An 11,065-nucleotide genomic window follows, 5' to 3' on the forward strand; every position below is an offset into this window, starting at 1 on the left:
AAGTTACACTGACTTTACTGACCATGAGTCATATGTAACTTAGTACGGAACTTGAATTTACAAGTCGGGTCTCAAGCTGAAGAAGTGGTAATATGGAAAGGAAACCAGCTCAATTTTAAATATGTAACTTTCTTCATTTTAGTTTCTGTTAAATATGATTAATAATTTTGTTTGTGCATAATTTACACCACGTTTCTGTATTCTTGGTACCAATTATTGTACCACGTCACACACGCACTTTTGTAAAAAGTTTCATAATCTTTCGTACAAAATATGTAGCCCTAAAACGTCTCAAGTTGAACAAGTCGTATTGGGGAAAAGAAACAAGTTTAACGATTTTTTTTTGCATAATTGGTACCACACTTCTGTTTTTTAGGTACGTTGTACCACACATCTTCGCACATAATTTTGCGCCAAGTTTCTTTATCTGTTAACCGTGTACGCGTGTCTCTGTATTCTGCGTACAGAGTTTGGTCTATTTGTTTTGTGTTTTTTTTATTTTTCGTACGCAATGTGTTCCACGTTTTGGCACTGTATTAAGTACACGTTTCTGCATTCTTTGTACAAAATATGTACCACTTTTTATTCTTTGTACATGTTTTGTACAAAATTTGTACTACATTTCATTATCATTCGCGCGAATTTGTGCTGCGTTTCTATATTCGCGCATAAGCGATGTTAAAATAACGAAAAGAAGCAAGACTAACTTGATTTTCATGTACTTGAACAAATCAATTTTATTCATTAATATTTTCTTTGAACATTAAAATTATTTACAGACAGGTATAAATTTCTATATTCGCGCATAAGCGATGTCATTAAAATAACGAAAAGAAGCTTGATTTTCATGTACTTGAACAAATCAATTTTATTCATTAATATTTTTCTTTGAACATTAAAATTATTTACAGACAGGTATATAAATTGTGATATTTGTGGTAAATAATAAACCCATTCTCCGTAATTTGATTTTTGTCATTTAAGTGACCTGATATGTAGTTGAAACTAGTATATTGTAAATTTATTAATGCAGAAAATTCAACAAAATAATGAATGCTTCCCTTGATATTAATTAACAACCCGTAAAATACTTGTGTGATTTCATCACCATTGGTGATCTATTATTACTAGGACTAATTACATTATGACAATCGTCAAAGACAAATAAACTAATTACAAATCAACGAATTACAGTATCCTTACTTTTTTAAAACAGAATAGCAAAATGAAAGACTTCGGTTACGTATACCACGTTTGTAAAGAGCCACCAAAATTCAAGTCGAGTCAAGCTCGGGGAAGTCAAGTCATTTGTAACCCTATTGTAGGGCCTTTTGACTGTGGATATCCTTAAAAAACGCTATCTCTACATCTGCTAAACCCAGTGACCGATAGCGGTTCTCAGCCTATATAGCGTTTTTAAAGTCCATATAGCAGGGCTTGTCATTTGGTCTTACTTTCAGCTCGAGTCAAGTCAAGTCACTCGAGCCACTGTACAAATTCAATGGGGTCCAGTCACTGAATATCAATTGAGTCATGTCTGATTTTGGTTTCGAGTCATACACATTACTCGTTACCTTACAACTTACAAACAGGGGCGTAGGAAGAGCTCCGGGGCGGCGGGGCCCATGGACAATGAGCCGTGCGGGGCCATTTTAACATCTCTCTTTTCCCCCTTATTTCATTATCGCTTTTGCTCGGGGCCCATGAACCATCGAGGCCCCTGGACATCGTCCAGCCTATCCACCCGCTAGCCGTAAACCGTAATCACGAAAAAAAAAAAATTATTCTACTTGAAGTACTTTCACGCAAAAATGGAATTTACGATGCCCGGTTACGATGTGACTGATTTTTGGAACTTTCCTAACCGGTATACTTTATAATCTTCTCGTGCTAATATATATTATTAATATAAGCTGGCTAATAGCAAAACATTAAATATTATACAAGTATTGTGCCTGCTATAAGAGGTAAAGTTGTAATACTTTCAATTATTTGAACAATATGGCAATTTATGCAATGACAGATTAACATTTTTGCAAGCAGTAAATAGGCAAATGTACAACTGTATATTAATTTAAGTGATTATTCTAATGGTACAAACTTTCAACAGTCCTGATATATAGGTTAATAAATGCTGGGAGTGAAATTGTACAAAATAATGCATGCGTGCTGAGATGTTGATGCGTCTAATGCACGAGCCTCGAAGAGAGAGTGCATTAGACGCATCAACATCTCAGTACATGTGTATTATTTGTACAATTTCATACACGAAAATTGCAACAAATATAAATGCATCAACCAGCAAGAAAACTGAACGAGTCCGAAAGCACTGTGAGTATTACTCTCAGTGCGCGCCCGTGCATATTATACACAATCAATGCGTGGTTTGCATTTTTCCAACGCTTGCTCTGATTGGTTCTCGCTATCTAAGAGTGTATGAATTATCTTTAACACACCGTTGTATTTTCGCATACTGACGAATACCTGATCCCATTGTATTATTACCACTATAGAGGGCGATATTTTGCCGTGCAAAGCCGTTTTGGCTATTGTCGCTGTCCGCGTTCGGCGAATCGCGTAAGGCGCTTCACGTGTTACATAATTATAAGGATGGTTTATCATGGTATCTACTACGTCAACGATTTACTATTATTTACTGACTCAATATTCATCTTCTTCTTCGTCTTCGTCCCCATCGTGCGAATCAGTAGCAACCTCCTCATAATCTTTCTCCAAAGCTGCAAGATCTTCACGAGCCTCAGAGAATTCACCTTCTTCCATGCCTTCACCGACGTACCAATGAACGAAAGCACGCTTGGCGTACATCAGATCAAATTTGTGATCCAGACGAGCCCAGGCTTCAGCAATGGCAGTGGTGTTGCTCAACATGCAGACAGCACGCTGCAGCTTGGCCAGGTCTCCACCAGGCACAACAGTCGGTGGCTGGTAGTTGATGCCTACTTTGAAGCCAGTTGGACACCAGTCGACAAACTGGATGCTACGCATGGTTTTAATTGTAGCAATTGCCGAGCTTACATCTTTGGGAACTACGTCGCCTCGGAACAGCAGACAACATGCCATGTATTTACCGTGACGAGGGTCACATTTTACCATCTGATTAGCTGGTTCGAAACAGGCATTGGTGATTTCAGCCACGGTCAACTGCTCATGGTAAGCTTTCTCAGCAGATATTACAGGCGCATAGGTAGCCATAGGAAAATGAATACGCGGGTAGGGCACCAAATTGGTCTGAAATTCTGTCAGATCGACATTGAGTGAACCATCAAAACGCAAAGATGCGGTAATGGAGGAAACTACCTGAGCAATAAGACGGTTAAGATTGGTATAAGATGGGCGCTCAATGTCTAGATTACGCTGACAAATCTCGTATATGGCTTCATTGTCCACCATGAAAGCGGCGTCGGAATGTTCAAGAGTGGTGTGAGTGGTTAGAATAGAGTTGTATGGCTCGACAACAGCTGTAGAGATCTGAGGAGCCGGATAAACGGAGAATTCAAGCTTGGATTTCTTGCCGTAGTCGACAGAGAGACGTTCCATAAGGAGAGATGTGAAGCCAGACCCAGTGCCACCACCGAAGCTGTGGAAGATGAGGAAGCCTTGAAGACCTGAGCATTGATCAGACTGAAATGATAAATCAGTACATTATTTTATGTTAAAACGGGTTTCTTTGACCTATCAAGGGGGCGTTTACACGACAACGTATTTGGAAGCATTTCCGTCGCGACAAACATATCGTTGTTCTATTCTTAAAGTGGTACTACACCCCCTGATAAATTCTGTGACTAAGTTTGCATATTTCTCAAAAAATAACTACACACCGGTAACAAAAGTTATGTACATTATAGAGGCAAGGAATCCAATTACTTCACTGGAATTTCAGTGATTCAAGACAAGTGGTTCATTATATGTTGAGAATTGAGGTACATTCCAGCGATACTAGCTTGTCTTGAATTGAGTCACTGAAATTCCAGAGTAGTAACTGGATTCCTTGCCCCTAGTAACTTTTGTTACTAGTGTGTTATTATTTTTTTAGAAAAATAGTCACAAATTTATCAAGGGGTGTAGTACCAGCTTAAGCTACGCAACTATTCTGTCACCGAAAAAGATCATATTTGTTCTTCTGCCGAGCATCTAAGACAAGTGGGTATAAACTAAACCAGTTCTTGTTTTTTATTATTATTATGTTATCATGTTTATTATAGCTTATATGTACCAGACTCAGTTTATATTGGTGTCAATTAATGTGTTAGATTCGACTGTTTTAATTATACAACATTGCCTCCAAGTGAATCAATGCTGGAAATGTGAGATTTTCAAAGCCGGGTCAAATTTTGAAAGCGAATTCCTGTTTTTAACGATTCAGCAAAGTGAGTTGCATGTTTCAAATTTCCAATATTTGATTTTGATATTTTCAAACTGGTGTTTAAACTACACTCTAAATTTCAAGGATTTAAACAATCCTAAGGGATTGTGATAGGGACTAATCAAGTATTGGATTTTAAATTAAATCTAACAGATTTAAAATCAAATTTTAAAAGATTTGAAATTCAAATCTATCAGATTAATTTTAAATCTAAAATTGATTGGTCCCTAATTGCAACCTTAAGGATTTTTTTTTAAATCCTTGTAATTTAGAGTGTACTGGATGAAAACTTTGCGCATGTTGGTCTTACCAGTCTTCTAATCCTGTCAGTGACTTGATCAATATGCTCTTTGCCCACTGTGTAGTGACCACGTGCATAGTTGTTGGCCGCATCCTCCTTGCCAGTTATCATCTGCTCGGGATGGAAAAGCTGACGGTAGGTACCAGTACGAATTTCATCTGTTTAAACAAAACGGTTTGATTAATATGTTTACTTTGTGTAATTTGTTGTTTCTATCCAGAAACACGTTTCGGTACTGGTAGAAATAAGATTCGGTAAGTCCAGACTTGGACAAAAAGAGAATTATATTTAAGTAATAATAGAAAACAATATTCTATCAAACGTATGAATCAGAATCGAGAGATGTAATTGGTGATGTTCCGCAAGGATTCATTTTGGGTCCGCTACTATTTATATTATATGTTATACTTCTGAAGTGATTATATTTTAATGATATACATCCAATCAATGGAGAATTTGAAGCTCACACACAAACAGCAAAAGAGAGCGATAGAGGGAGCACTAATATCATCTTGACGCTTCTTGAAATTCTTTCTCTGAACACGGAAAATTATCACAATTTATAACAACAAAGAAAAACGGATACAAATTATACTTTTCACTCTTTAAAGAAAGGAAATTAATGCTTTCTACATTTAGCACCAGCTCACAAACATTTAATTTGATTTGCACCTAATATAGGTAGTATCACCTGGTATGTAATAAATATGGGATGCTGGGCATTCTGCCCTGTGGAATACATCATCCAACGATAACAATGTTCGTTATTCTAATGATCATACATTGATGTCTTACTGGAAAGCTTGGTTGGTAGTTTCAAATATATAATATATTTTTTAATGGAGATGTTTATGAATACTAACCCACAACAGTAGGTTCCAAGTCAACGAAGATCGCCCTTGGGACATGCTTGCCGCTGGAAGTTTCACTGAAGAAAGTATTGAAGGAGTCATCACCTCCTCCAACAGTCTTATCACTAGGCATCTGACCATCAGGCTGGATACCATGCTCCAAGCAATACAACTCCCAGCAGGAATTGCCCATCTGCACACCGGCTTGGCCAACATGGATAGAGATACATTCACGCTGTTGAAAGACACAGGCAAATAATACATTCAAATAAGTCGCAAAGAACTCTGAAAATTATTGTTTAACATTATATGCAAACATATCTTTACGTGGACTATCATATCAAAAAGATCCCAAAACACGATTTAGTATCAAGAAAAATGATAATACGGACTAATACTCCAATATTAATCGTGAATTTGAATACGCTATGTGTTATCTATCTGTTAAAATTATCAATAAATTATTCTAAAAATATTCGGTATTGTTTTAATCATTTTGAACTGAAATATCATGATATCACAATGGGTTTTACGGTCATTAAATAATTTAGTTACACATCATGGTATCTATTCAAACTGCAAGGCTGTATTCACTAGGATCCACAACGTGCTCATCTATCAGGGGCACAGTTCCTTAACCCCAATACATTTGTACATTCATTGAATGAACTTTGAAAATGTGGGTACCAAAACTCATACTCTGCAACCTGAGGTCAATTTTTGCACTAGTATGAGTGTTTAATTGAGGTTATTGAACTATGCCATTGGGATGAGGCCATTGTGGTTCATAGTGATTGCAAGCTGTTGATCACCATTGTCATTTTGCAAGGATTTTGTTTGTATCAATACTGTCCATTACAATTAAAAAATATCAGTGATGACCCTGATGTATAATCTGCAAGTATTAATCTAAATAATGAACATGGAATTTCAAATGTATTTTATTTAGGAAATAAGAATGACACTTATATATTTTAAAACGTTTATATTCAAAAATTTAACAGCAAATTATCATATTCAAGAATGTACTGGTAGGTAGATTTATTTAATAATAAGCGACAACAATAACTTAATGTGAAATTGATTGGTATATTATAGTTATGTTAATTACCTTTCACTATATATGAATCTGACCTTTGCTGATATACAATGTACTTAGAACACGAAATTATATTTTATCTTTATACCCTTTTTCGTGTTAACTACAAAAACTTTTTCAGGTTTAATGTTTTGACGAAATGCTTCTCTAGCACGTCCTTAATTTACTGCATTTATATATTTTAAAGTACTTGGTCAAACGTGGTTTAATATCGTATTTCATAATGTGATCATATTCCTTAGGACTTTGAATTATTAGCCTGATTGCTAAATATTTAAATAATGTTCAACTGTAGAATAACTAGCATAATAACAAGGTTAAACTATGAATGTTTAGCGCCCGGCCTGGTGTGTGTGGGGTGTTTTATGGTGTGGTTTTTTTGGGGGGGAGGGGGGTTGTGGGGTGTTTTTTGACAATGCAAACTCATCCATTAAATCTCTACCAGCATGATCAGTATAAGAAATGTGTAAAAGTGTACAATCTTTTTACTTGAGGGTTCTGAGGGGGTTTTAACACAGAACCAAAATGCTTACTAGGACGAAGGAAAATATATGGTCAATAGTCTGACTTTTTTTAACAATAAAAAAAGGTTATGCCTGAAATAAAGAAAGAACATTTCAGAATCCCTAAAAAAGGAAAGTGGGTGGGCTCTGGTGGGGACGCAAAACACGGGTTTTTTTTTACTTTACTTTATTCATATATTTGTCAATTTAGTGCAAATATGCGGATGAGTGATATTTTTCTGTATTTAAATGTACAACATCGTCTTTGACCTGCTGCACCAACTAACTTACAATTCATAATTGTTAATGTGCAGTCATCTTGGCAATAACACACGTAGTGATAAAGAAAAGGTGAAGAAGTGGAAAATACATCGACTAATCTAGTCTTAACGCAACCAACCTGTCAATACGAAGGAATTTCAAAGTACACTGTGGTACACTAGTACTGATTTATCCGCACAAGTCAGATATTTGAAAAAAATAACTGTCAAACTTGATGATCAATAATAATGTAGGTACACCAAGAACCACTTACCCAATTATATTCCAGGTATGTTTGTACTCTAGGAATAACATAGGCATTACAAAAATTACACTTCAATAGTCACACCAAAAACATGAAATCTCAATACATGCTGTACATGCAGCTCTGGAACAATTGACACGCCCCTCCCTATCACTCAATATTTGTTGATATACTACGAATACCAGATTTCTTTCAAAATCTACACTTTTCCCACAAACGTTCAAAATTTAGACTTTTCCCACAAACTTTCAAAATTTGCGCTCCACTGCGTGCAACGACAACGATATTACATGTAGTTTCTAATGTGAAATGTGATAAATGGTTAAAACACTGTATTTTTAAATATAAAAAAATTAAAAAATTTTATTTGAAAAACAACAGCAATATTATAATTATTTAGTAAATTAAAACTTACCATTTTGATAGAATAAGGAGAACCACGAGTTATTTTATGTAAAAGAGAATTTGAGATTTTGCTCCACTGATATCCAACTTCGAGGTGCTGGTAGCAGTAGGTGACTATACCGTATGTACGTCCGTAACAACTAACAAACTATTCGCGCTTCAATGATATCTCATATACTTTTGTACATGACCTTCAAAATTACAACGGAAAATATGTAAGCAGTAATATTCCACCGGCGTCCGCTCCCTCGTCTGTGACGTATTGTGATTTCACGCTATTTAAAAAATTAATACTCTATGACAAATCACAATTTTAGGTCGCCCAATATAACCGGTGATATATTATACTGATATTATCATTGAAAAAAAATGACAAGTGTATTTAATTTGACATAATAAATTGCATAGAGTAAAAAATGTATGCTTTTATTGCTTAGCCTTTATTTTATCGGCTATTTTACAATAGTACTATATATAGTTTAAAAGTGTTGATTTTTTTTAAATCCTTAACTACTGTTATAGAATTTAACCTTTGGCGGGCGAGGGACTTTTTTGTACTTGAGTATGACACTAATCATGCTAATTAAACCCATCATTTCTCATTAGGACTCGTTATTGCCACTATGTGATTCATTTATACGGATACCGTACTATTAATTAAATGATATGACCGCTTAGATTATATTGTATGTACTAAAAGCATGTACCACTTTTATATATATTGCAAATAAAACTGAGTCCTAAATTTTTGTTTATTTATAGGAAAGCCGATACACACTTTTCGGGCTACCAGAGATATTGAATAAAGAGCAATGTAGTTCATGTATTTTAATGACGAAGGTTATTTTCGCCAGGTATTATTTTGGCTTCCTTTATGTTAATTTGGAACGGTTTTTTTTGTTGTTGTTGGTGGGTTTTTTTCCATTCTAATGATAAATCCATAAAAGTGTCCGATTTTAAAAGGAATCGTACCGTATGTTGCCATACACGAACCATAGTAAAATTGTTTTTATGGCTTCTCTTTTGTAAACCTGTGAACTGAGAACATATTTGGTGGAGATCAGCTAATATTATTGCAAAATATTTCCAAAATATTTTGTCGACACTTAATAGCATTATAAAATTATGTTATAATATTTTGCATACAGTCTTCAATAAAAAGAAATTTAAATGTTATTATTAACGATTTATGCCCTTTATATAACCCGACATATAAACGTTCGTTAGCAGTAACGTTTTGTGTTTGCAATGTGTTTGCTTTGTGGGGTATTAACCCGTGCATTTATTATACGTAGACATTATGATACATCATTTCATTTAAGGGCTGGGGTATGAACGTTTGGACAGTATTTATTTTGGGACATTAGAGCACATCAGACATATCGAATTGCATTCTGAATACGAAGAATGTCATTCTGATATCAAATAATTTTGATTTTTTGAAATTCGCAATTTAATACACATTTTATGGCAAATCATTAAAATTGATATTTTTGATATTTAACAGTACTTGAAGTAAACTTTATAAATCTGATGATTTATACTTAAAGTGTATGTAGGTGGGATGAAAATCCGACGATCAATTGAAAATTTTGACCTTTCGTATTGAAGATATGGATTTTTTTCCCAAAACACAAAAAAAAAAATTAGGTCTTTTTGGGAACAAATCCATATCTTCAATATGAAAGGTCAAAATTTTCAATTGACCGTCGGCTTTTCCTTCCTGCTACATACACTTTAAGAATATATCATTAGATGTATATAATTTACTTCGAGGACTGTTATATATCAAAAATTTGAAAAATATCAAATTTTTATAATTTGTCATAAAATTTGTATTATATTGTAATTTTCAAAAATGAAAATTATTTGATATCAGAAAGACATGCTTCGTATTCAGAATGCAATTCGATAGGTCTGAGGTGCTCTCATGTCCCACAAAAAATACTGTCGAAACACAATAAACGCTCATTTTAGATCCCTTAACCAACATGACCACGTTTTGTCAGTGTGTGTGTAAAATCATGGACAGCTACTGTTTATGGTAAAATCGTTATTAAAATTTTGTAAACCATCTGTTGCCAGAACCCTTGATTATTTTGTTATTTATGGATACTTTTTTAAAGGACAAATGAAAGCAATGAGGGAGCGCGTGACCTAATGGTTAGGGTACTTGCCTTAGCTTTAGAGCATGAGGTCCCGGGTTCAATTCCAGGCGGTGTAGATTTGTTGGGATATTGACTTGGGGAAAAAATGTCTGAAATTAATTGGCAACCTCTGTAGATTAAATTCAGACTTCCGCTCTCCCCATGGGCATGATGGGTCATTTGGAATTGGGTAAATGAATCATGAAAGTACTCCGTCCTTCGGAGGGGACGTTTGGTCCCAAGTACAGAGAGCCATACCCAACTGTACACAACCCGTCCCGCTGTTCAAATGTATCCCAATGGATATTATAAGCTTCAATAGAGATTTTCTTGGGTTATCCACGGCCCGGATCCAGGGTTGTCAAAAACCGAATAAATCAAAAAGCAACCACTTTCCGGGCTGTATGACAAACATGGGTAGCTTCACATTTGTATGGGCGTATAGCAAGAGCCTCGGGCCCATGAACAAGGAGCAGTGCGGGCCCTTTTAACATTCTTTTTTTCTTTCTCTTTTATCCCTTATTTCATTTTTCGGGCCCCTGAACTTCGTTCACCCTGTCCACCAGCTTGCATTGGCCCCTGAACATGTTTAAAGCAAAACGCCCATGTAACCTCTTGGCAGTTTTGTTTTAAACATGGAAGGGCCACAAGTATTATGGGAGGTTATTCTTAAAAGACTTTGCTAAAACGACTGCTGAACTAAGACTACCTCACATGATCATACGCAGGTCGTCAATTCAGTATCGAAGTTACGTAATGTTACTATGCCAACGGGATCACGCGCCAGAGTAATGAACTACGATCGAAACAATCACCACACAAAGTATATGGTACTCGAAGGATATCAAA

At 35.4% G+C, this 11,065-nt stretch overlaps 1 protein-coding gene across 1 annotated transcript; it reads right to left on the reverse strand.

The window, feature by feature from the left end:
* Nucleotides 1-2,490: 2,490 nt before the first annotated feature.
* LOC140157227 (tubulin alpha-1C chain-like) lies at nt 2,491-8,203 on the reverse strand. The gene is made up of 4 exons (XM_072180349.1): nt 8,080-8,203; nt 5,549-5,771; nt 4,695-4,843; nt 2,491-3,642 (listed from the first exon to the last, which is right to left on the reverse strand). Exons 1-4 carry the CDS (start codon nt 8,080-8,082, stop codon nt 2,662-2,664), a joined length of 1,356 nt encoding a protein of 451 aa, XP_072036450.1. The 5' UTR covers nt 8,083-8,203; the 3' UTR covers nt 2,491-2,661.
* Nucleotides 8,204-11,065: the final 2,862 nt, after the last annotated feature.

This window comes from Amphiura filiformis, chromosome 7 (genome assembly GCF_039555335.1).
Source record: "Amphiura filiformis chromosome 7, Afil_fr2py, whole genome shotgun sequence".
In the NCBI taxonomy this organism is placed as follows: domain Eukaryota; kingdom Metazoa; phylum Echinodermata; class Ophiuroidea; order Amphilepidida; family Amphiuridae; genus Amphiura; species Amphiura filiformis.

Bases quoted from the DNA above. Each gene is read 5' to 3' on its own strand.
- LOC140157227 (XM_072180349.1), bottom strand. The intron at 4,844-5,548 runs GTTAGTATTCAT...TTGTTTAAACAG, and splicing joins CTTGGAACCTACTGTTGTGG to ATGAAATTCGTACTGGTACC. The intron at 3,643-4,694 runs GTAAGACCAACA...TTATCATTTCAG, and splicing joins CTGACAGGATTAGAAGACTG to TCTGATCAATGCTCAGGTCT.